We start from the raw sequence: 24,543 nt of genomic DNA on the forward strand, positions 1-24,543 counted from the left end.
GGAGCCGGTGGGGGGGGAGGGAGGGAGAGAGGGAGAGCCTGCGGGCTGCAACCAAGCCTGGGGACGTCTGTCCTGGGGGCTGTGTGTCTGTCCGGCCGCTGGAGCGGCACACTGTACTGGGTCTGGCGACCTGGTGTCCCCATGCTGTCACCACCCGATTTCTCCCCCCCCTCTCTGCCCAGGCTGCTGGCAGGGCTGCAGAGAGCGGCTGCCAGACTGGACGGCCCCAGTGTCGTGGCTCAGTTTGTTTTGGGCTGGAAACTCAGTTTAAAAAGAGACGAGCATTTCCACAGAGTGGCTGCACTCCCAGGCAGATTTCTTTGCTTCCGTTGATGCAAGTGACCTTTTCAAGCCCCGATCCTAACTTTCTCTGTGGTTTTGCAGCTCCGTGGCTGGACCCGGTCCACCCGCAGCATCCTTTGCACAGCGCTCCAGCTGGCTTTCAGGTTTCTGCAGCGGGGGGAAGGAGCTGAGCCCTCGTGGCCCCGTAGGGCCGTGGGTGCACCTCCCTGGTGGGACGGAGAGCTGGGCTGATGTGCCCCACAGCTCCTGGGAGGCTCTGTGGTGCCCTCTGAGCCCTGCAGAAGTGGTGTTTGTGCCCTGAATAGCAGCCTCCTTGGCACCGCTTATTATTTATTTTGGTCTCGGCTGCAATAACCTCTCCTTACAGTTTATTTCGATACCATTTGGGCGTTGTTTAAACAGCGAGTCCGAGCACTTAGAGGAGACAGGCATGGAGGAGGAGGGATCCGGAGCTGCGCGATCTGTGAGCGCAGAGCCCTGGGAAGGATGCTGGGCACCGCGAGGATGTTTGGGACAGCCTGGGGGGCAGGGAACCATGCAGGGCAATTCCTTGCTTGCACAACACGGGGCTGGTGGCAAAGGTTCCCGTGGCGCAGGCTCCTTTCCTGCGCTGCTCTGCGCTTTTTGGGAGGACGGTCTGAGCCCTGACGTAGCAATCCCGGCGAGTGTGCTGCACCTCGTCCAAGAGCTCCATAGTTTACCAAGAACAGAATTAATTCTGGCATCTCAGAGCAGAGTTCAAAGCGCTGAAGGAGACGTCTGGGATTAAGTATCGGATGTGTATCAGCAGCCCAGAGGTATGGGATTAATAAAGCATTTTAATGATCTTCCACCGTATCTGATGACATTTGAGGAAGCACTGGGAACGAGCCGCTTCCAAGAGCATCCCCTGCATCCCTTGGCTGCTCGCGCAGCCTGGGGTCTGCCTGGCATGGGGGAAACAGGGGAAAATCCCAGCCCCTGGCACTTTGGATGGAGGAAGGTGTGTGGTAGCAGCGCGCGTGTGTTTTTGGCGTTCAGCGGAGGGCTTGATTGACCCAGAGAGTCCCTTGCCAAAGACGTAATTGAAGCAAGGAGCTGAGCGGGATTAGGAACTGGTTTGGACGTCTGTGCAGTTCCTGGGGGGCTTCCAGAGCTTGCAGGGACAGGGGGGGCCGTCCCCAGGGACTCGTGGTGCTCCCAGCCCCGAGCAGCACGGCCGCTTGGCAGCAGCATCCCCAGCGCCGGGTGAGCAACATCTGGCCCGCAGCATCCCGCGTCTGCCGGCCTCCAGCTAACAAGGTTGCTCGTGTGGAATTTTTATTGCTGTTTTTGGCACCGCATCCCGGCCCTTTGCAGGCGGAAATTTGTCATTAGCGAGTTTTATTGTATTTCTGTTTTATTCCCAAGCTCGGCCGGCTGGTTTCTTCCTCCCGGGCCCAGGGGACTGAGGGATGCGGCTGTTCCCCTGACCCCATCCCCGGGCTGTGGGAGGCTGCTCACACGCAGGAGCAGGCTGGGATGGGAACAGCAGCCAGGGCACCTGGAAACGCGGTCTGTGCACCACTGCTGCTGGCATAAATCCCCAGTTATTGCTTGCCCCGTGAGCCCGAACGCCCTTGAAGCCATCCCCAATTTTATAATTCAGGAGCAAGCCGCGTGCCTCCCCCTCGGCCAAGCGCCGCAGTCAAACAGATTTTCCTCCCGCCTTCCTCGTTAGGCTGCGAGTTAATTGAGTCGGGGCTTGTTGACTTTGGGATAAACGGCACCTTTTTGATAACCCCAGATAAGCAGGCGAGGTACGGCCGACGGTGCCGTGTTCGGGGCCTGTACCTGCTCTGCTGGGCGAGAGGCCGTGGCTGTTCTGTGGCCCTCATGCACCCAGGAGGAACCATCTCTCTGCTCCCGCCTGCCTGCTCCTCTTGTGGGGACCTGGTGGCCACCCAGCCAGACCTGGTGGCCACCACGGCAGCCAGCCAGGGCTGATGTTCGCGGCTCTGTCCCCTCTGTGGGCTCAGCCGAAAGAGTTAAGGCAAACATCCGAGAGGGGCCCCCAAAGGCAGCCCTGGAGGTAATAATCTGCTCTCAGCTCTTTTCTCCCCTCTTCCCCTGCTAATTGTGGCGGGGACGTGTCCCCTCTCATGAAAGGCTCTTTTGTCGGCGCGTTGCTGGGCAAACCCCGGGCTTGGCACCCGGCTGCGGGGCCGTGTCCGAGCCTGCTGCAGGTAGCTCCGGGCTCAGCACCATCCCTCCTGCCTCCAGCAGCACCTCCAGCAGCCTCCTTCCCCCAGGGCAGCTCCGGGGCCCCAGTTCTTGCCCCGGTGCTGCCTGGGGAGCGGAGGGGAAGGTCAGCCGCCGGTCTGGACGCTAATCCCTTGGGAGCGGTATTTCGGGTGTCCTGGCAACAGGATTAGTGCAGCCCGGGAGGAAGGACACCCGCTGGCGGCTGGATGGGCTCTGGATGTGTCTCGGCGGTGCTGTTCTGCCCGTGAGGCTCTGGCCGTGCTCTGCAGACCCCCATGCACCCCGTGCCGCGGCTCTGTTGGATGCTGCCCTGCTGAGGGTGGCTCTGGTGGGGTTTCCGAGTGTTTTATCTATCCACTCTGGCCGTGGACACCTGTTTGTGTTTTTTAAGGCAAAAATGATAGAAGAAAGAACGTTGAAACGAGGAAAAAAAAACGGTGAAGTATCGTGGTGACGCTGCAAGGGGGGGAAAAAATGTAGCTGTGCTGATTTATGGCTTTTTTTTTTTTCACAGGTCACTGCTAGCATTTGTGGAATTGGCCTTGCTGCAGGAAAAACTGGTTTTCAGCATTCCCGTTAGGAAGGAACTTGAGTGGTTGTATAATTAAAATGCAGGGGGAAAAAAATCCCGCAGCAGCTGCTCGTGGTGCTCAGGGCTTGTAGCCGCCTCCCGCGTTTGTCCTCTGCTTGCTCCGTCCTTGGCGGTGGTGCCCTCCCTCCAAAACCAACCCAACCGAGAAAAAATAATCCATTTTTCAACAGGGTCAATTTTAATGCCGGTTCCGAGGCATTTTCCAGGGGTTTTTATCACCTTGGGCAGGTCCCATCCCAGGGGCTGACCCTGTTGAGGCTGGCACGGGGCGCGAGGGGGCAGCTCCCCCAGACCCTAACCGGGTGCGGAGCGGGACCACGCTGCTCCCCGCGGCACCCTCGACCCTACTGGCCCAAATCAGGGGGTTTTGGGGGGCTGAGCAGGAGGCAGTCCCCGAGAACCCGCGGTATGCAGGGCCGGCGGGGGGATAATTGCCAGTTGTCAGCCGGACAATGGTGGCATTGTGGGGCAGGAGCGGGGCGAAAGGGCCCCGGCTCCAGCGTAATGTTACTTTTCTATTTACGTTGCCATAGTCTGCGCCGAGAAATGGCCCTATTCTCTCTAATCCTCCTCTTCAGGCATGCCTGCTGGTTTGTGCTGTGGGTTTTTTTTCTTTTTTTTGGTTTGGTTTTAACCCTTGCGGTCCTGGGAAGGCTCGCGGTGACCGCCGGTAGGCTGCAGGGAGGCTCTGCCTCTGCCCCAGTCCCTCTTCCACGGCCACGGCAGAGCAGCGAAGCGGCCACCAGCAAAACCAAGCAGCCTGGGGACCCCTCCTGTCCCAATTTGTGGGTTCGGCTGTGGCTGGCATCAATTTGTCATCGGACAAATTAACTCCAAGGCGTCCAGCCCTGAGATGCACGTAGGCAGCAGGGTGGGTTCAAGGGCCGGGTGGTGCTTTCCCCATCCCCTCACACGGATGCAGCGAAGGCTGCTCCCAGCATCGGAGCCCTTGTAGCTGCCCGAGTCCCGGCTCGCCAGCGGGGCCGTGCCAAGGCCCGGCGTGAAGCGCGGTGACCTTGCTCGGCCAGCAGCCCTGGATGGGACGGGGACATGCCGCCGAGGCGGGACGTCAGAGCTCGGCCGGCTCACGCAGCGGAAACTTTGGAAAGATCAGGAGAAGGATGCCAAAGTCAGCAGCACAGACCGGGTATTGTCTGAGGAGCGCGCAGAGGTGGAAGAGGAGCAGACAGGGAGCCTTGTTCTCCTCCTGGGCTTCGGGAGGCTCCAAGACAAACAAAGCCCCGGCGCTGCAGGGGTCAGCGCAGATACAAGAGGGCAGCCGGGCGATTGGAAGATGGTTGCTGAGGTGCAGAAAAGCCCTCCCCACTCCTTCCTTTTCTTCCCATTGCTTAGCAAAGCAGCGCTTCTCACCACCTGGCCCGGCAGCGGAACGGGGAGGCTTGCTGGCTGCCTGACGGGGCTTGGCTTTCCTTCCTGCGGGCCGAGCGGGGCAGCCAGCCCTGGGAAGCGTGGTTGGTTAGCTCTCGGGCAGGTTTTCCTCTCCGTGGGGCTGCAGCAGTTATTGCCTGGGGCTGCGTGGTCCAGCTGGCACCCGGCTGGTGTCAGAGGCAGGAGGATGCTGCGTGGCCCCGCGCCGTGCTGCTCTGTCGTAGCCCTGTGCGTGGCATCATTTGTCAGCTCCTGGTTTTTGCGTGTCCAACCCGCTTGTGTGCAAAAAAAAGGGTCTCAGCTGTGCTGCTGTTCTCCTCTGCACCGAAGCCCTGAAAACAGCTGGGGACGGGGAGCTTGAGGCTTTCGTTTGGCATCCTTTGGCGCTGCTCCCTCTGCGACATCGGAGACGGCATCTCGGCACGGTGCCCGGGGTGCCCTTGTGGGCGCCTTGGAGATGCGCTCCCAGGAGCCGTGTCCTGACACCTCAGGCTTCGTTTCCTTCACGTCTGCGTGATGCTGGAAGGCTTTGTCTGAGCTCCGGGGCACCCACGGGCACACAGCTCCCACCTGCATGGCTCTTCCTCCACGTCTTGGCTTTGCTTTCTGCACGCTGCAACGGCATCGAGTCAGCTCGCGAGCCCCTGCCCTCCTCTCCCCTCCGCAGAGGTCTCCCTGCTCTGTATTTCCAGGTAAACACGTGCCTGGGAGCAGTGCTGGGTGGGAAATGAAACCCCCATCACCGAGACGCTTTCCTGGGGGGGGTCATGAGCTCTGCCGACCGCTGGAGCCCCCCAGCTGCTGGTGCTGGGGCAGGAATGCCAGGAACGCGATCACGATTTGAGGCTTCCCGGGAGGTCGGGCGGAGGAGCTGTGACCTCCTGGCCGTGCCGTGGGGAGGGGGATGCTGCGTGCCCCCCGCCGGGGCACGGTGGAGTGGATGCCGGCCGCTGGTGGTGAAGTGGGTGAGGGCAGTGCCGGGTTCGAGGTGGTTTGGGGCCCGGGTGGCTCCGCAGCTCCCCTCCTCCAGGGAGCAATTTGTCTGCAAGGTGATGTATTGCCACGGGGGAGCGGGGCACATTCCTTCCCTCGCCTCCTCTGCCTTATCTCCCGGCTGTCGGGCGGCCCGGGGTGATGGGAAGCAGAGCTGGTGCCCCCCCGTCCTGCACCCCGCTGGCTGGTGGATAAACCAGGGTGTGGGGGGGAAACGGAGCTGGCCCCGCATCGCCGCCCACCCCTCGGACCAGGGCTCCTGCTCTTGGCTGGAGGGTAACAAGTTACAAGGCAAAAATGTGGTGGTTTCGGTGAGACCTGACCCATCCCGTGCTGCTCCCCGGGGGCTGGGACCCGCTGGGATTTTATTTTTAGGCTTTTCAAGAGGATGGCAGACAGATTGTTTGCTCTGCGGCGGCCCCGCTGTCGGAGCTCGCTGTGCCCGCTGCCACAGCCCGGGTATTTCCCACGAGGGCTGACAAATTAAAAATACCCCTTCCATGAGTGTCCCCGGTGCCCCTGTGAGCTGGCTGGGGTCACGGCAGGAGGCGCAGGATGCCAGGGCCAGGCTCGGGACACTTTGGGTCCGCCTCATGTTGGAGGTGTGCGGGTGCCCTGCTCGGGGTGAGTCCCGGTGCCGCAGCACGCCGGGGCTGCCGGCCTGCTGACACCGAGGAGTTTTGTTCTCCCCTGGATGATTTGATGGCTCCCTCAGGCAGTTGTGACATTTTAATGGTTTATCTTATCGAGGAATTCGCTGGGAGGAAGTTTCTGTCTCTCCATGAGTAAATGTTTAGGAACGCTGCGGTCCCGGGGGCTCGACGGTGCGGCGTGGCCGCGTGGGGAGGCCGCTCCTCCTGAAATGTGCCCCCGAAGCCACCCCCTGCATCACTGCCACGGCACCCTGCTGGCTGCTGTCATGCAGGATGCCTTGGGGGCTGCACTTGCACCTGTGCAGCACCCCTTCCTGCCCCAAAAATCACCGCTGCACCGAGTTTGTTGGGACGGGGTGGGGGAGAAGGATTCTGCCTGTGCGCATCTCGGGGGGATTTGGGCATCACGGGGAGCCACACGGTGATTCTGTGGGTTTTGGATGCTCCTTGAGTGGCTTTGTGCTTGGTTTCGTCCCAAAGCCAGCCCCAGGTCCCTAGCGGGGGATGCAGGGGGTGTGCGCGTCCCGGCCCCTGGCACAGCTGTGTCCTGCCGTCCGTCCGTCCGTCTGTCCCTCCGCATGGGAGGTCAGCGGGATGTGGCAATATCCTCGGGCCTCTCGCGCGTGTGTCCCCGTGAGTGCCTTTTAACTGCTGTTTGTGTTTGCGGATGAGGAAGAGATTAAACTGCCAAACATCGATAGGGTTTAAAGATACCATCTGCCTCTGACAGTTGCCGAATTTTTTCTGCTTGGTGCCTGAGTGCTCCCGCCCCCAGCGCTCCCCCTGGGCCGGCGCTGGGGTTTCGTCCCTTCCCCAGCAGGCAGACGGGGCAGCACCGCTGTGCGCCCCTATTTCCAGACCCTATCCGGGGTATTTAGGGCTGTGCAGGGTGCTTTGTCATGGTTAGCTGGCCCAACTGTTTGGCAGCCACAGTTTTTCCAGCCATCTCTGGCTCACCCCGCCGCGTTTTGTGCCCCCTGGAGCTGGGTGCTGGAGCTGGGTGCTTTCTCGTGCCTGGCGTTGGGAGCAGGCAGCGCTGCTGCTGTCGCCTCCCCGTGCTAACCGGGTGGGCTTTCTGCAGGCTAACAAAAGGAGCCCGCTGTAAATAGAGCGAGGGCAGGCTTTGGAAAGTTTGCAGGGCTGTGGTTTGTCGGCACGAGGCAGCTTTGGCATCCCGGGGCTGAGCTGTGCATGGGGTTGGGGAGGAGACGGGGCAGCCTCACGGCCCCATGGGTGCCCCAGCAGCAGGGTGCAAGCCCTGAAACCATCAAAACGTTTTGCCACTGCAGAAAGGGGGCTGGTGGGGGCTGTTATCCTAAGCCCTTCCACTTATGCATCCCTAGCACGAGCTTGGTGCGTGTGGCAGGGAGGAGGAAGGTAACTCCTCATCCTCCACCAGGAGCGACCCCAGGTGCCCTCCCTGCTGCTCCTGGTGGGGCACGGAGCCGTGCTGCTGCGGGGACAGCTGCTGGAGCATCCCATAGAGCTTCTCTGGGGGTCCTGGGGGCATTTTCAGCAGGAGACAAAAGCCAGAGAAAGGCCCGGGGAGGGGAGGAAGGAAGCTGCGGGTAAGGGGGGGATCCGGTTGCCCCACCAGCTCTGCCTGGGCTTGCTCTGCTAGGAATGCCGATGGCCTTCAGTCCTTGGGGGGCTCGTCCTGCCCCAGCTGCGGGGTTGGAGCTGCAGCTGGAGGGCTGGGGGGAGCCTCCAAGCTCTGCTCGGACCTGGGGCTCCCTCTGCTGTCTGTCCATCCGCCTGTCCGTCCATCCATCCGTCCGTCTGCGCCGCTCGCTGTGCTCAGCTTGTGGTGGGGACCTGCTGGGTGTCCCCATGTCCCCAGCAGCCACCCAGACCCGCAGGATGGGGGCTGCTGAGCTCCCCGTCCCGTCCCAAAACCCTCCAGGGCGAGAGCTCAAAGAGCGATGGCAGGAGGCACCAACAAGCCCCGTGTGCTGCAGCTCTGGAGCAGCAAAAGCAAATATTTTCCCGGCTGGGTCCCCTGTCCCCTGCCGCAACCCCGGGGCTCCCCTGGTGCCCTGTGGGTGCTGGAAACCCGCTGGCTCAGCCCCGAACGCGGTTACTGGTTAACCACGGGTGAGGAACTGCAGGTTGGAAACCCGGGGGCCGGGCTCTCCGGCTTTTCTTCCCCTGTGCACGCTGCGTCCCTGCTCCCAGCCCCAGGATCCACGCTGCGACTGCGCGCTCGGTGCACCCCGGCATAGGGCCGCCCCCCGCCAGCCCCAAAATGCCCCCGGCGGAGGCGAGGCAGCTTGCTGGGGCTTGTGGTGCTCCTGCCTGGCCTTCTGACGGCTGCACATCATCTCCAGAGAGTTGCTCCTGCCCCCTGCTTTGGGGGAGAGGCCGTGGGAAATGGAGCCCGCATCCCCCCTGCGCGGGGCGGCCTGCGCGGTGCATTCCTCGGCTGCGCCCGCGCCCCGTCAACAACCCCTTTGTGGCAAAACTGAATCCCTCCATTGTCGAGGAGCCTACAAGGGCTGTTTCTCTGATTCCGGGGCTTTTCCTCGCCGACCGCCTCTGCGTTGGGCCCTTGTGAAGCCGGGGCAGAAAGGCTGCTGAGCCTGGCGTTTCCACACGTCCCTCCCGCAGGGGTGGGCAGCGCCCGGCATCCCCCGGCCCTGAGTCACCAGCGTGAGAAAGGGATTTGGGCTGTGTCCAGGGCACGGCTCTGCTGTCCATCTGTCCATCTGGGCGGCCAGGAATGAGCCCGTCACGGCTGTCCCCCACCGCAGTGCCCTCTCCCTGCGGGGGCGCACGGCCTCGTCCCGGGGTGGAGCGGCCCCGGGAGGCGCAGCGGGGCCCTGTCCTGTCGGGACACGACAAGGCAGGCAGAGCTGGCGGGAGCTGCAGGGAGCTCCCTCCCCACCCCCTGCAGGATGGGGGCACGTGGAAACCTGGGCGTAAAGGCAAAAAATGCAGGCAAAAAATGCGTGACATCGGTTGCAGGCTGCTCCGCGGCGGGGGAGAGCTGCTCCACAAAGCGCTCGTGGAACAACAGCAGCGCTGGGGGCAAGCCTGTTGGCGCGGCGTGGTTCCCCTGCCAGCTGGCACTTTCATGGGAAAACTCACCCGTGTCGCCCCAAAATGTCGCGTGGGAAGCGTGGCATGGAGCTAACAGGCGTCTGAGCCTCGTCTGCAGGCTTTTTGCAGCACCTCCTGCTCGTGGAGGGCTCGGGGACGCGCGGGGCGGCCGTGTCCCCAGCTGGCTCTGACGCCGAGCTGCTCGGCGCAGGCTTTCGCAACCAGCTTCGGCAAAACCCCAGCACTGCAGGCTACGATTGCTCACACGTCCTGGCTTCGAGACGGGGCTGGCGCACAGTGCTTGGGGGGAGCTGCTCTCCCCCGGCGCCCTGCTTGCTCGCTGTCCCGCTGTAGCACCTGGGGGGTCCTGGCAGCGAAACCGATCCGGGAAAGCTGGTCTCGAAAGCACTTGCTGCTCCGGGGACTTGTTGCGTTTCCATCCAGTGGAAATGTGGATTTTTTTATTATTTTTTTTCCTCCTCCTTGCTTTGGGTGGGAAGGAGTTAACGGCGGGGAGCAGCAGCAGCTGGCTGATGCGGGGCAGGGAGCACAAGGAGCTGGCACCCACCGCTGGCTGGGCTCCCGGCTCCCCGCCGTGTCCGGGGGCTCAGGTGGGTCCCCGGCCCGGCCTCGTGCCCCCGGGGGGACGTGCCCACTGCCAGGGAGGCTGGCGTTTGGCAGAGGAGGGCTTGGCGTGGCCAGCAGCACGGCCACTCCTCCTCCTGCTCCGGTTTGAAGGCTCAGCAGCGCTGGGGAGGAGAGAGCGATGCGAGCACTGCGGGCGCCTCACCGGGGCTGAGCTCCTGCCTCTGCCCTCCTCTCCTTCCCCCAGCCCCTCTGTTTCTCTCCGGGAAGTGGCCAGGCTCCATTTCCCTTCCCCATGGCTCCACTCCGCCTGGGGCTGTTGCTGCTGCTGGCTTCCTGCTGCTTCTCCTCCTCCGAGGCGCAGCTCCTGGACTGGATCTGGGGCAGCTCAAAAACCACAGGAACCCCTGTGGCACCCAGCACTGCACCCACCGCCTCCCGGCTGGCAGAGCCATCGCCCACCCTGGGGACAGCAGCACAGAGGCAAGACCCTGCAGCGGGGGACCCTACGGCCACCACGCAGCAGCACCAGGAGCAGGACCCCAGCACGGCAGTGCCCACGGGCCAGGAGAGCGCGGAGGGCACGGAGCAGTGGGACAGGAGCTCTGCGGGCACCGCGGCGCCGACGAGCGTGGCTTGGACGGCCGCTCCCCCCAGCAGCACGCCCCCCGCCCAGCTCCCCGCAGGGACGGGGCACCCCGAAGCGACGCAGCCGCCCCGGCAGCAGCCCGAGGGGACGGGGGTGTCCCCGCAGAAGCCGGCGGCCGCCCGCCCAGGTAGTGCTCCTTTCCCTTTCCCACCAGGTGGCGGTGAGCCCAGGAGAGACGGAGCAGCGCCCACGCCACGTGCTGCGGACCGCGCCGGCACATGGGCACGCGGGGGACCCTCGGCGGCCCCCGGGCTGTCCTCTGCCGCTCCAAGTGCTTCCCTGCTGGGCAGCAGGGACCCCGAGCACGGCAGCAGCCAAGGCACTGGTAGCAGGGGGCTGGCACTGGCCGGTGCAGCCGGGAGCCGGAGCCCTTCTGCGCCCCACCAGAGGGCAGCTGGCGGCGTGGATTCTCGTCCTGCTGACGCCGCCGGCGCTCCCCGCTTTGATTTACTAACCTCCACCCTGCGGCTCGCTGGTGCTGGCGGCGAGGGTCTGGCTTCCACCTTTCCCGGACTGATGGCGGCGGCCGGGCGCTGCCTGCCCTTCCCGGCCAAGCTGCCCTTCTGCACCGTGCTGGGCACCGACCGCGTCAGATTGCCGAATTATCTCAGCCACGGCAGCGAGGCGGAAATTCGGGCTGCTTTGCATGAGTGGGAGGGGCTGCTTGAGTCTCGGTGCCACCGCTACTTGGAGTGGTTCCTCTGCTTGCTCCTGGTCCCCGGGTGTAGCGCCTCTGTCCCCGTAACCCCCCCGCCGTGCCAGGGCTTCTGTGAGGCCGTCAGAGACCTGTGCTGGATGCACTCTGCCGGCGGGCGCCTGCCTCTGCCTTGTGACTCTCTCCCTGAGGAGGACGGAGGCTTTTCTTGTGTTTTTATTAATGTGTCTGCAGGTAATGTGGCTGGGCGGTCTCTGTCTGTCTGTCTGTCTGTCCCCCCCAAGCCCCTCCGGGCCAGGCAGGGACGCAACTGCCTCGTCCCTGGGGAGGCTGCGCAGAGCCCTGGCCAAAACCTCCTTGCTCCCAGCCTCGGCTTTTCCAGCTCTTGGGTGGTGGCTCCTTTTGCAAAGCTGAGCATCCCTGCCCTGTCCCCGGGCTGGTCCCCACGCAGAGGGGCTGCGGAGCTCACCGTGGGGGCTTCAAGGTGACCCAGGGAAGGGGGCACCAGGGCATTGCTCCCGGCGCGGGGCCGGGGCTGTGACCCCGCGTGCACACCTTGGCGTGCGTGCCCCGCTCTCCTGCAGCTGCCCCAGCACCTTCGCTGTGGGGTTAATGATTTACCCACGGCTAATGTTTGATCCCCCCCTGCTCAGGAGGCACGAGAGGTGCTTTGCGTCCCATTTTCACTACAGAGTGGTTTCGAGCTGTGTGTAACTTGGCCGCGAGCTCAGGCCTCCTCCTGCTGGGGGGAGAAGCCAAGGGTGGCAGCTTGGGGCTGCTCACGGGGGGCTCGGAAGCAGAAGGGGTCGTTTGGAGATGAAAGCCTCCCCTAACACCCCTCACAGCTCTGCTGAATGAGGCTGTGTTCCCAGCCAGACCCCCGTGCCCCGGGGTGATGTCCAGGGGCAGCTGAGGTGGAGGGGTCTGGGCACAAGGGGCGCCCACATGGCCGTGGTGCCTCCCCGGGCTGTCAAAGCGGCTCTGTCTGCGGGATGCCACGCGATGGGGGAGCAGGGATGGAGGCGGCGCAGGCGGAGAGCGGCTCAGAGCATCCCTGGGGCTCTTCCAAGGGCAACGGGAGACAAAGCTCGGTCACCGTAGCCCGAGGCATCCCTGTGTGATCCCGTGCCAGCGCCACCACCAGCTGCAGCGGCGTCCGGCAGCCTTTGGCACCCAGCTGGGCCATGGGACAGGCATGTGGCCGGCTCCGCAGCCCGCCCTGGGTGCTGGCAGTCCTCCACAGGACGGAGGGAGCAGCGTTTGGGCTCTCCAGGAACCGCTCTGGAAAAGGCAGGCGGGTTTGGGGTTGAGGTGGAGCTGGGAATTTGGGGCAGGCAGCGGGGTCCCGAGGGCACCAGCCCGCGGGCAGGGTCACGGCGCCGTGTCTGGCTTCTGGCTGCAGCACTTCCCGCGGCCGGGGCGAGCACAATGTCTCATTGTGGGCAGCAGTGCCGGGGAGCCCCGTGCCGAGGCTGGGGGGCGAGTGCCATCCTGCTGTCCCCTCGGCCAAGTGGCACGTTTGGAGAGGAGGGGGGATCACAGAGATGGCTGAAATACCACGGGGAACACGCTTGAGAGTTGCCTTGCTGACAAAAGCCTCTTTCAGCCTTTTCCCCCTCCACCCACCTCGAGCCCCAGGGCAGAGGCTGGGCTGTCTGCATGGCGAAATGGCAGCACCGGCTCCTACAGCCCTGCAGACCCCCGGGAGGAAGCTCTGATTTCCTCTTAGCTTAAAGCTCTTCCGAATTTGGCTTCCTCCGGCCCGCGATAAGCGCAGTCCCTGCGTCCTGGCGGTGTCTCTCGGCGCCGGGGCTGCTCCGTGCGCCCCCAGGAGTGGCCAGCGCCACGGGAGCAGCTTTCCTTGGGCCTGCTCGAGTGGACAAACTTGAGGGTGGCTGGGGTTGGCAGAGAGAAAACACCCCCCTGCCTCGAAAACGGGGCGTTTCTCATCTCCCTCCAGCAGGGCCAGTCAGCCCTGGCGTCCTGGCTTGGCAGCCACGGGAGGCTGGGGATGCTCCGCTTGCACAGGTGCCCCCAGGCTTTGGAAGAGAAACCCAGGTATTCATCTCCTCCCACCATCCCAAAGGACACGTTTCCCTTCCAGGCTGGGCAGGGCTGGCTGATTTCTTTCCTTTCCTTTTTCTTTTTTTTTTTTTTTTGTTTAGTATCTTTTTATTTTTTCAAAGAGTTCTGGAGGAAAATACTTGGCTCTGGAGCGGGGTGGGGGTTCCCAGCCTCCCATGCACATCTCTGACACAATATCCCCTGCCTGTGCTCAGCACGGGGAAGGAGAGGGGCACTGAGTTGCCTCAGCTTATTGCAGAGACCCCTCGTGTCCCTGGCTCGAGAAGGGGACAAAATCCCCGTCCTGGCTGGCAGCTTGGAGCCGGGTGCTGTGCCGCAGCCCTCGGCCATTTCGGAGCGCGGGTGGCCGCCGTGGTAGCGGCAAGCCCGAAACGGGGCCGTGCACCTGGGAGCAGCTGTCAGCTTTCTCTCCCTCCTGGGAAATCTGGAGTTAAACCTCACCGGAGCATCGAGTTGGCACCGGCCCGAGAGGTTGACATAGGAGGGGAGGAATCCAGCGCCCGTTGTGTGGGCGATGAGGATGTGCGCGCTGCCAAAACAACAGGAGAGCTCGCATCCCGAGGGCTGGCCCGCGCCGCCAGATGTTCAGCTGCGCCTGGTAGGAGAGACCGTCCTGACCAGAAGTCCCCAAAGTGCCTTGAGAAAACGAGCCGGGGCAGGAGGCGAGCTGGAAATTGAGATCAGCTGGGAAGCCGGCGGGGTGCGCGGCGGCCCGGCCGCTTTCCCAGGCGGTGCGAGGGGAGGGCCGGGAGCGTTCCCAGCCGCGGTGACCCTGCAGGGACGGGGCCGTGTGGGGGTGGCCGTGACCCTGGAGCAGGCACGGGCATGCGTGGGCACGGGCGTGTGGCCGCACGTGCAGGGTCGCTTTGATTTTATCGGACCTGAGGGATGCCGTGCGGCCGGAGAGCCAGCAGCAGGGAATGGGGCACGTTTTGGGAGCTGCACCCTGACGGTGCTGGGGGAGCAGTTTGAGGAGAGCTGCTGCATCCAGTTTGCAGCTCTGGGTGCACGGGAAGATGTCAGCTCGCTCCCTGCTCCCCAGAACCCCCCCTGCTCTGTTACGATGCCAGTCCCGGTCCGTGGGTTGGTCTGTACGGATGTGCTGCCCATGGCCTGGCACCACCCCATCCAGAGATAAGGTTGTCCATCCGGACAACGATTCCTCTCCCTCCCTCGGGAAGATCCCCGCTTGCTCTGGGAAGCTGAATCCATCCAGAGAATGGGGCCAGGAGCCAGGGTTAGCTGCTGGGGAAAGCATCAAAACCTTCCTCTGGAGACAGCGAGTGTTGGGGTCATCTCCGCAAGGCAGAAGCGAAGTAGCAACTAATTGGAAAGGGCACGAAATATCCTGAAAGTTCACTGGCGAGTTTCCTTCTGGCCGGACGGGACTTTTAGGCTCAGCAGCTGCGATGCAAAGCGGAGCCTGCGTGTCCCTTTCCTCCCTCGTCTCCGTCGGGCTGCGGGGCAGCAGCCCCGTGGGAGCGCGCTGCCGCCGTGGGGAGGAGCGGGTGACCCCGTGTGGTGTCCCCAAAAGCGCTGGGGACGGGGGGGGGACCTGCTAAGGGTGCGTGTCCTCACTGTGCTGGTTGTCACCGTGCCCTCTCCCTCCTCCCGCAGAGAACCTGAGCGCTGAGGTCAGCCTGCTGGAGCTGATCGGAGACCCCCCGCCGGAGGAGATCCTCAAAATCTACGGCCCCGACAACAACCCCGGCTATGTCTTCGGACCCAACGCCAACACGGGCCAGGTGGCTCGCTACCACCTGCCCAGCCCCTTCTACCGGGACTTCTCTCTCCTCTTCCACATCCAGCCCACCACCCCCCGGGCTGGCGTCCTCTTTGCCGTCACGGACTCCTCGCAGAGCATCATCTACGTGGGCGTCAAGCTCTCGGACCTGCAGGCGGGCAAGCAGCGGATCATCTTCTACTACACGGAGCCGGGCTCGCCGAGCTCCTACGCGGCCGCCACCTTCACCGTGCCCACGCTGCTCAACCAGTGGACCCGCTTCGCCATCAGCGTGGAGGAGGACGAGGTCGTCCTCTACCTGGACTGCGAGGAGTACGAGCGGGTGCGCTTCGAGCGCTCCCCGGATGAGATGGAGCTGGAGCAAGGCTCCGGGCTCTTCGTTGCTCAAGCCGGGGGGGCCGACCCTGATAAATACCAGGTAAGGAGGCCTTGGGTCACCCCAACCCGCAGCTGCCAGGGAGGAGGGCGGCTGGATGTGACGCCAGCCAACTGGATCCCAAGGCAGAAGGCGATGGGGCCGTGCCGTGGCATCCACCGCTTCCCATGGCTTTTCCAGCAGCACGCAGAGTCTCTTTGAGCCTCCACTTGGCTAAAAATACCCGTCTGCTTCGGTGCCTGCTGTCTGGGCTGGTGAAATGGTCTCTCTGAGCTGGAAATGCCTGGGCTGGAGCATATCTTTGCTGGCCGGCTCTGGGCGGTATCTGCAGGAAGAGGTCTGAGAGCCGGGAGGGAAGGCGATAGCTCGGGCTGCGATTCGAGCACAGCTTGCGTGTGAGATAAGATTTGCAGAAAGTGTGGGGAAAATGCCTCTGACGTGGAAATCCCCCACTGCTCTTGGGGGGAGGAAAGCTGAGCACTGCGCTCCTGAGCTCAACCAGTGCCTTGGCCCACGACTGGCACCGCCGGGGCCTCGGAGCCATTAGACCGTGTCGGGCAGGGAGGCTGTGGAAAGGTCCCCGGGCAGGGCTTAATCATTGATGGGCTGGGGACCAGTGGCTCGAGACGGCCCCCGAGGGGTCTCTGGAGCAGCCTCCTGCTCTTAAACCTGCCATGAGGGCCGAGCCATGGCCATGGAGGAAATCACCTCCGAGCTGGAGGAGGGTTTGGAGGATTTGGGAGGCGGCTGTGGAAGAAAAACCCAGAGCAGGGCGCACTCGTGCCTTCCTAGCAGGTGATGTCTCTGCCTCGGGGAGGAGGCAGCCTGCAGAGCAGCCCCCTGCCAGCCACGAGGAAGGGGAGGCTGAGACCTGCCAGCCCCCGGGGTGTCCGCGGGGCATCTGACTGCCTCATGACGCCCAGCCCACACTCCTGCAGCCACCAGGGCCGAAAAAATCCTGCAGATGGAGGGCTTGGCCACAGCGGGATGCCAGAGAAGAGGCCAGCCTGGAGCTTTTGGCATGGTGCAGGCTCGGTGCTGCTGCTGGGTGGGGAGGAAAGGCTTGGGACACAGCCGGGCAGCCCCGGGGAGAGCTCAGAGCCCAGACGGGCGGTGTTGGCTTGGGGGCTGGCTCTGGTTCCCTGTGTTTTTATTTATAGATAGATGCACCGCGACTGCCCTGTGGTTCTTGTTTTCTCCAACACCCCGTGCTTCCTGAGTGTGCCTCTGTCCCGGACACGGCACGCTGTGCTTGCCAGCGAGCCCCACTGTTATTTTAGGTGTCTCGCCCGGAGACGAGGCACTGCTCCTCTCCGACCTCGCCTCCCAGCACGGCCCCTGGCAGGACGATTGCTTCCCTGCTGGGCTGGGAGCATCCCCACGTCCCGTCCCAGCAGCGGGGACCTGGGCTTAGCCCACGCGCCCTCCTGGCTCCAGATGGGGATGCTGCCCCTCTGGTGGCACGGGTAGCTCAGCTCTGGGGGCTTTTCTGGAGGTGACGTCCTTAGGGAGGGGTTTGTTGTATGAATAAGGGGTCTGAATGCGCTTCCAAAACCCAAATAAATGGGAAGGAAGTGGGGATTAGCCTAAGAAATACAAAATCAGACAGTGGCGGACAGGGGCTGGCCGTCATCCCTGGGGTGGGGAGTGCTCCAGCGATGGGGAAGCAAGGAGCACATCCAAAAAGCTCCCTGTAAAAGCCTCGCTGTCCAGCTGCCCGGAGCCCGGCCGTGACCTCCCGGTGCTGCAGCCTGCAGAGGGCTTTTTCCCATGGATCGGAGCCCGCAGCAGGGAGCTGGGGCTGGGGTCAAGGTCCTACAGCCGGTGTGTCCCCCCCCAAGCTTTGGGGACACGATGCAGGGTGGTGGCAGGGCAGCAGAACCCTGTGTCAGCCCGCACCGGTGTCTTGCAGGGTGTGATCGCTGACCTGAAGCTCCGAGGGGACCCACGGGCGGCCGAGCACCAGTGCGAGGAGGAGGAGGATGACGCCGAGGTGAGCCTTGGGTGGCCAAAACCCTGGGGGGACCCCACCCCATCCGTCAGGCTGACCCTCTCTGTCTCTCCCCGGGCACACACAGGCATCTGGAGATTTCGGCAGCGGGGCAGAGGACAGGCGCCAGCCCTCGGGGAAGGACGGGGTGAGTTGGCGTTGCTCTCAGCAGCCGCGTGCTGGTTGGCAAGGCTCAAAGCTGGTGTCCCCTCGTCGCCGGCACAGGGTGTCCCGGGGCTGGTGGATGCTGTCCCCGTCACCTCCCCGCCCGTGGCAGCGGATGGCGGGTCAGGAAGGAGTTTGGGCTCCCCACAGCAGGCGGAGAGGACCAGAGCAGAGGAGAGGCTGCGGGTGCCTGCGGGAGGTAACGCTGGGACACAGGAGGGTGGCTGTCCCCAGGGGTGTCAGCACCCAGAGCGTCCAGGTCCCTCTCCTGTGTCCGCAGGCCCCAAAGGAGAAAAAGGGGAGAAGGGCGAGCGTGGCCTGAAAGGGGACTCGGGGACCGGTGGCGTCTTGGGGACGGGCAGCACCAAGGGGGAGAAGGTGGGTGACAGAGGTGCCGCTGGGGGCTGCCTCTCCCGCTGGCTCGCAGCCGCCTGTCCACGTGTGACACCCACCCCTCTCCGTTTCTGTCCCACAGGGGCAAAAAGGTGAACTGGGCATCAAGGTGAGCAGCGCCGGGGGAGCTGGGCAGTGCTGCAGGGCGAAGCTGTGCCCTGTGGGGGGGGGCAGAGGGGCCGTGCTGCTGGGCACGGGCGGACGCCTTTCCCTCTGCTCCCCAGGGCAGCGCTGGCTTTGGCTATCCCGGCTCCAAGGGCCAGAAAGGCGAGCCCGGAGAGCCCGGCCCCCCCTCGCGGCACGGCGACGGCGCAGTGCTGGAGCCGGTCACCGGCCCCCCCGGCCCCTCCGGCCCCCCGGGGCTGCCGGGGAAGGAAGGGGCCCCCGGCAGGGACGGCGAGCCCGTGAGTTGAGCCCCCAGCTCTGGCAGCCCCTCTCCTGGGGGCAGCATTGGGGCTGCTCCCCCTTTTTTCCCTGCACGCCCCGCTGACCTCTCCCCTTTGCCATCCCTAGGGTGATCCCGGCGAGGACGGCAAACCCGTAAGTAGGGGGGCAGAGGGGTGCTGCAGGGCATGGCCGCCCCTGCACCTCGCCCACCCTCTTGTGTCCCCCTTTGCAGGGTGTGATGGGGCCCCAGGGGTTCCCCGGGACCCCAGGAGAGCCCGGGATGAAGGGGGAGAAGGTGAGTGACCGTGTGGGTGCTGTGACCGTGCCCGTGGTGTAGCGGGTGGCCAGGCTGTGCTTGCAAACCACGCTCTCTCCTCCATCCCAGGGTGACCCCGGTGTGGGACCAAGGGGCCCCCCAGGACTGCCAGGTCCCCCCGGACCACCGGGACCCTCCTCCAAGCAGGACAGGCTGGTAGGTGCTTTGGGGACGTGGGACGGCTATAGGGCATGGCGTGGGGATGCCTTGGGGCAGCAGCCCTGCTCTGCTGGGCACCCCGGTCCCAGTGTTTCCCCGGCTCTTCTCCCCCAGACCTTCATCGACATGGAGGGCTCCGGGTTTGGTGGTGACCTGGAGACCGTGCGGGTGAGTGCGGGGCCCCTCCTCGGGGCAGGGGGCAAGGGACACCTTCAGCCATCGTCCCTCTTTCTCTTGCAGGGCCCACGAGGGCCACCCGGTCCTCCGGGGCCCCCTGGCGTGCCCGGCTTGCCAGGGGAGCCGGGACGGTTTGGGATGAACAGCACAGACCTGCCAGGACCACCGGGGCTGCCCGGCAGGGATGGGGTCCCGGGGACCCCGGGGCCAGAGGTAGGTGTGTGGTGGCCAAGGGGGAGCCGTGCCCGGTGGCCATAGCTCCGTGCCTGCTGGCACCACGGCGTTCCCCCACCCTGAAACCACCTCCTGGGCATCTTGCAGGGTCCTCAGGGTCCTCCTGGCAAAGACGGGATGCCAGGGCCACCGGGGCCCAAAGGAGAGCGGGTGAGTGTCCCCCACCCCGTGCACCCCGGGTGTCTCCGCTCCGTCCCCTGGAGCATCTCTGGAGGCCCCAGATCCCTCCAGACCCAGCAAGCCCCAAGCTGGGGATCACCAACTCGCTCCCCTTCATCCCCTCTCCTCCTCCTCCTCCCCAGGGTGACGTGGGTGACCTCGGCCTCCCCGGAGCACCAGGACCCAAGGTACCGTGCCCGGGGCTGGCTCCTCTCGGGGGGGTCCCTTTGCAGGGGTGCCGTGCTGGGGGCAGCCCCTGCGCAGACGGGGGGGCTGCGGGCACGTGGGGTCTTCTCGGAGCAGAACAGAGCAGGGGGGGGAAAAAAAAGGCAAAAAAGCATTTCTGATTTTAGACGAGCCTCTGGTGGCCACCGTGCACATTGCACCGGGACCTGGGCTGCCAGGCTGAGGGATGGCTGCGTGGGGAGAGCTCTGCGGGCTCCCACCCACACCCTCCTCTTCTTTCCCCTTCGCAGGGCAGCAAGGGGGACACGGGGCCAGCCGGCGCCCCAGGAGAGATGGGGTTAGCCGGCCTCCCCGGGCCCATCGGACCCCGAGGGCCACCAGGCCCCCCTGGCCCACCAGGGCCACCGGGGCCGGCATACGAGGCTGGATTCGTAAGTGCCAGCAGCGTTTTGGGGGAAAGGCAGGGGGTGGGAGGAGGGGGACAGGCACGGCTCAGCCCCTTCTCCTGCCCCAGGCCGACATGGAGGGCTCGGGGCTGCCACTCGCCGCCGGCTCCCCTGGGCCACGGGGGCCCGATGGACCTCAGGTAATTTGGGGCCGTGGCGCCCCTTCCCTCCCCTCCGACCCCGCCGGGTGCTGTGCGCTCACGTCCCCTTGTCCCCTCATCTGTGTGTCCTGCAGGGCGTGCCAGGACTGCCGGGGATCAAGGGGGAGGTCGGCAGCCCCGGGCAGCCCGGTGTGCCGGGACCCAAGGTAGGAGCGGGATGCCTTAGGGGGGGATATTTGGGGGCACCAGGGGGGTGCTGTGCCTGCATCTCGCCCTGTCCCCATGCTCCTCCTTCCAGGGGGACGCTGGCGTGCCTGGCGTGGACGGCCGCCCCGGCCTGGAGGGCTTCCCCGGACCGCAGGTAGCAGCGTGCCCCCAGCCCTGCCGCGTGCCCACCGCACACAGGGGACGCTGGCGCTGCTCCCAGCCCCGTCCCCATCACTGCTCACCCCCGCTCCCTTCCCCTTGCAGGGACCCAAGGGTGACAGAGGCAGCCCGGGTGAGAAGGTAGGTGCGGGTATGGTGCCGTGGGGCCGCTGGGGGGCAGCCGGCACGCTGACCCCACTGTCTTCCAGGGCGAGCGAGGCCAAGATGCAGTGGGGCTGCCCGGCCCCCCTGGCCCGCCTGGGCCCCCCGGACAGGTCGTCTACGTCTCGGGTGAAGATGTAAGTCATTCCCACTCCTGGGGGGAGCTAACACTATTAGGAAGGGGCTTACCCAGCATGAATTGTGTGGAAAAAAATTAGGGGGACCTCTGCTGCAGCTCTGCCCCTGCTGCAGGCTGGGCTGCAGAGCAAAGGTCTCATTAAAAACCTCATTTTGACTGTTTTTTCCAGAGGTCTTTGGCGGCTGTGCCGGGCCCAGAGGTAGGTAGCCCACCTCCCTGCTGCCCGTGGTGCTGGCAGGGCTGCGTGGCTGCAGAGCTGCTGCCTCTTCTCACCTGTGTCCGTCCCCCCGCAGGGCAGACCGGGGCACGCCGGCTTCCCGGTGAGTTGGGGGACCCCGGAGCCAGCAGTGGGGCAGCCCCCGGGGGCCAGCTGGGGATGGGGGCAGGCATCCGGGGGAGAGGTTGGGGAAGCACCTGCCCAACTCGCCCCTCGGGGAATAGGGCAGATGGATGGGGAACCCTCAGTGAGGAGAGAAGCCGAGAGCCAAAATTCGTGCGAGCTCGAGGGCGCTGTGAAGGACTGATGGCTGGCAGCCTGCTGGCCAGCCCTCCTCGCCAGGGAGAGATACTCCTTGTTCCCAAACTCTGGTTACTGATCCTGCCACGCGTTTTGGGGCTGCTGCTGGTGGCTGATGCTCCCTGCTTCTCCGTGCAGGGCCCGGTGGGACCAAAAGGGGACCAGGGCTCGCCTGGCTTGCAGGGCTCGCCGGGGCTGAAGGTAACGCTTTGCATTCCCCCACCCTTCCTGAGCCCTGGCGTCGGTGCCAGTGCATCCACCCCCAATTGTGCCTCCTGCAGGGAGAGAAAGGAGAGCCCGGCGTCATCATTAGCCCGGACGGGACCATCATTGCTGCGAACGTGAAGGGAGAAAAGGTGGGTGGGGAGAGCAGGGGCCAGGCGCACGCGGTGCTGGGTGCCCCGGGTGCAGTGCTAATTCCCCGTCTGCTGTCCACAGGGGGAGCCCGGGCTGCGGGGACCGATGGGCCCGTCTGTAAGTCAGCACCACCATCCTCCTCCTCCTCCTCCTCGTGCCCCGTGGGGAGGGAAGGGGCTGCTCCCGCGGCTCTGACTGCCCCTGTCCTCTCTCCTCTCGCTCCAGGGCCCCCACGGACGAGCAGGGCTGAAGGGAGAAATCGGCTTTCCGGGCAGACCCGTAAGACCCGCTCCTGGTTTCGGTTGTCCCCTGCTCCCCAGCACGTCTGCGGGGGGTGGTGGGCTCGGGAGGAAGCGCCTCAAGGGCAGGGGCACCAGTGACCCCGGGATGGGGACAGGGACAGGGACAGGGCTGATGTGTGCTCATCCACAGGGGCGTCCCGGCATGAACGGGCTGAAGGGCGAGAAGGGCGACCCGGCGGACATCAGCGGCGTGCTGGGCCTGCGGGTGAGCGCGCCTGGCCTGGCACAGGGGCTGTGGGGAGGGGACAGGGGACCAAAAAGAGGCTGGCTGGGGGGCTGCGTCCCCCCAGCTGTGGGCTCACGCATGGCAGAGCCTGCTGGGTGCCGCGGGGCACAGCCACAGCCCTGTGTGGGGACGTGTCGCACCGCCTGCTTTGCACTGGTGACACCCTGATGTGTCCTCTCTCCTCCCCCAGGGCCCCCCCGGCCCCCCAGGGCCCCCTGGCCCTCCCGGCCCTCCTGGCAGCATCGTGTACGACAGCAACAACGTGAGTAGTGCCACCGTGACCTGACGGCGGGGGCCGGCTCACCGTGCCGTGGGCTCGGCGCTCGCCACCCGCATCCCGTTGTCCCACGGAGGGGACACGCTGGCGGGGAGGTGGCCGTCCCCGCAGCGTCTCGCTCTGCATCCCCGCAGGCTTTCAGCGACGCCAGCCGCCCTGCGCTGCCGGCCTTCCCGGGTAAGGGGGTGTCCTCAAACCCAGCACCTCCCAGCGGGCTGGGGACCCCAGCAAGGCGTCCCGCTGGCCTCTGAGGCGGCATCGCCCTTCTGCTCTCTGCAGGTTTCCACCAGTTCCCAGGGCAAAAGGGAGAAAAAGGAGACGTGGGTGCCCCGGGGCCCCCAGGTGAGTGACACAGCCCCCCGGGCAGAGGGGTGGCGGGCGGCTCGTGCCCACAGCGCCCCTGCTCTCTGTCTCCCCAGGCCAGTTCCCCTACGACCTGAGCCACTTCGGTGCCAGCCTGCGGGTAAGGCCTTCTTCCTGTGCCCGCTGCTGGGGTCCCAACCATTTGGGGCTCCCCATCCGCTCGTCCTAAGGACACGCTGTCCCGCAGGGTGACAAGGGGGAGGCAGGTCCCAAGGGCGAGAAGGGCGAGCCGGGCGGCACCGCTCTGTATGGCCCCAGCGTCATGGGGCCACCAGGGCCACAGGGCTACCCGGGCCTGCCGGTGAGTACCCCACATCCTACCTGCACCGTGCTGGGAAGTGCCCCATGGTACAGGGCACAGCGAGGCTCTGGGCACTGCGCTGTGGGGGCGGCACCCCTGCCTGCTTTACTTTAGGGACGCCCTCTCGCACCACCTAGGGTCCCAAGGGGGACAGCATCGTTGGGCCACCGGGGCCTCCCGGACCACAGGGACCCCCCGGCATCGGATACGAGGGGCGGCAGGGCCCTCCTGGCCCTCCCGGCCCCCCCGGGCCGCCCTCCTTCCCAGGCCCCCACAGACCAGGTGAGGACCTGCCCCGTGCCCCTACCCATACCCTGGAATGGGGCATCCCATCCTCACTTCACCTTTTCCCCCCCAGCTATCAGCATCCCCGGCCCCCCCGGCCCACCGGGGCCCCCCGGCCCGCCGGGCAGCAGCGGGACATCCCTGGGGGTGAGTGTGGGCTCTGTTTGGGGCGGGTGGCAGCACGCAGGGGCTGAGCCCTCCGAGCCATCTGAGCGCCCGGCGCGCTGTGCCCGCAGCTGCGCGCCCTGCCCACCTACCAGGCCATGCTGAGCGCCGCGCACGAGCTGCCCGAGGGGGGGCTGGTTTTCCTGGCCGACCGGCAGGAGCTCTACGTCCGCCTGCGGGGGGGCTTCCGCAGGGTGCTGGTGAGTCGGGGGGGGCCGGCTGGCACCGTGCTCGGGGGGGTGCCGGCGTGGCGGGGGCGGCTGCGCGCTCACGTGCCGTGTCCTTGCAGCTGGAGGAGCACACCCTGGTCCCCAGCTCTGCGCTGGTGAGTCCCTCGTTCCTGTCCCTACTACATCCCCGGTGCTGGGATCTGGGGGCAGCACAGCCCCTGAGCTCTCCTCCCTTCCCCAGGACAACGAGGTGTACGACAAGCCGCCCAGCGTCCACTACGGGGGGTCCCCGCACCCTCTCCAGCCCCGCGGGCCCCTGCACCCCCTGCGCAACCACAGCCCGCCGCCCACCGCCCGGCCGTGGCGCGGGGACGAGGTGGTGGCCAACCAGCACCGCCTGCCCCAGCCGCCCCTGCTGCAGCAGCACGAGCTCCTCAACAGCTACTACGTCCAGCGCCGCCCGGAGCCGGCCCCCGTGGCCGCCCACGTGCACCAGGATTTCCAGCCTGCTGTGAGTGCCCTGGGTTGAGGCTGGGAGGGAGCTGAGGGGACTGGACGTGGTGTCCCTCACGCTGGTTTTGTCCCCCTTTGGCAGCTGCACCTCGTGGCCCTCAACGCGCCGCTGAGCGGCGGCATGCGCGGCATCCGTGGCGCCGACTTCCAGTGCTTCCAGCAGGCCCGGCAGGTGGGGCTGGCCGGCACCTTCCGCGCCTTCCTCTCCTCCCGCCTGCAGGACCTCTACAGCATTGTGCGCAGGGCCGACCGTGCCACCGTGCCCATCGTTAACCTGCGGGTACGGCCCCCACCCCTTCCCCGAGCCCCTCGCCACACCCCCAGTGCCATGTCCGTCCTGCCTGGCACCACAGAGAGTCCCAGCATGGGGCTGCGGGGGTCCCGGGATGGGCTGACCCCCA

The 24,543-nt window shown here is 65.4% G+C and overlaps 1 protein-coding gene across 2 annotated transcripts in view; it reads left to right on the top strand.

The window, feature by feature from the left end:
• Positions 1-24,543, top strand: part of COL18A1 (collagen type XVIII alpha 1 chain) — a 29,054-nt gene that overhangs the window by 2,708 nt on the left and 1,803 nt on the right. The window contains exons 1-39 of one of the 2 annotated variants that reach the window (XM_084524302.1): positions 9,712-10,553; positions 14,784-15,328; positions 17,199-17,279; positions 17,365-17,424; positions 17,502-17,640; positions 17,722-17,819; positions 17,917-17,943; positions 18,059-18,238; positions 18,348-18,374; positions 18,454-18,516; positions 18,607-18,693; positions 18,811-18,864; positions 18,937-19,086; positions 19,195-19,257; positions 19,410-19,454; positions 19,743-19,883; positions 19,967-20,038; positions 20,134-20,205; positions 20,298-20,360; positions 20,471-20,506; positions 20,575-20,664; positions 20,836-20,865; positions 20,960-20,986; positions 21,322-21,384; positions 21,465-21,539; positions 21,622-21,657; positions 21,766-21,819; positions 21,973-22,047; positions 22,259-22,330; positions 22,480-22,522; positions 22,625-22,687; positions 22,765-22,808; positions 22,896-23,009; positions 23,147-23,291; positions 23,368-23,441; positions 23,531-23,659; positions 23,749-23,784; positions 23,871-24,140; positions 24,225-24,422. In XM_084524302.1, coding sequence (XP_084380428.1) covers positions 10,073-10,553; positions 14,784-15,328; positions 17,199-17,279; positions 17,365-17,424; positions 17,502-17,640; positions 17,722-17,819; positions 17,917-17,943; positions 18,059-18,238; positions 18,348-18,374; positions 18,454-18,516; positions 18,607-18,693; positions 18,811-18,864; positions 18,937-19,086; positions 19,195-19,257; positions 19,410-19,454; positions 19,743-19,883; positions 19,967-20,038; positions 20,134-20,205; positions 20,298-20,360; positions 20,471-20,506; positions 20,575-20,664; positions 20,836-20,865; positions 20,960-20,986; positions 21,322-21,384; positions 21,465-21,539; positions 21,622-21,657; positions 21,766-21,819; positions 21,973-22,047; positions 22,259-22,330; positions 22,480-22,522; positions 22,625-22,687; positions 22,765-22,808; positions 22,896-23,009; positions 23,147-23,291; positions 23,368-23,441; positions 23,531-23,659; positions 23,749-23,784; positions 23,871-24,140; positions 24,225-24,422 — 4,122 coding nt within the window. In that variant the 5' untranslated portion in view covers positions 9,712-10,072. Of the gene's footprint in view, positions 1-9,711; positions 10,554-14,783; positions 15,329-17,198; positions 17,280-17,364; positions 17,425-17,501; positions 17,641-17,721; positions 17,820-17,916; positions 17,944-18,058; positions 18,239-18,347; positions 18,375-18,453; positions 18,517-18,606; positions 18,694-18,810; positions 18,865-18,936; positions 19,087-19,194; positions 19,258-19,409; positions 19,455-19,742; positions 19,884-19,966; positions 20,039-20,133; positions 20,206-20,297; positions 20,361-20,470; positions 20,507-20,574; positions 20,665-20,835; positions 20,866-20,959; positions 20,987-21,321; positions 21,385-21,464; positions 21,540-21,621; positions 21,658-21,765; positions 21,820-21,972; positions 22,048-22,258; positions 22,331-22,479; positions 22,523-22,624; positions 22,688-22,764; positions 22,809-22,895; positions 23,010-23,146; positions 23,292-23,367; positions 23,442-23,530; positions 23,660-23,748; positions 23,785-23,870; positions 24,141-24,224; positions 24,423-24,543 lie in introns of those variants that run through there. The other variant, XM_084524303.1, reaches the window with a different exon arrangement.

This window comes from Aythya ferina, assembly GCF_964211825.1.
Source record: "Aythya ferina genome assembly, chromosome: 6".
Lineage (NCBI taxonomy): Eukaryota > Metazoa > Chordata > Aves > Anseriformes > Anatidae > Aythya > Aythya ferina.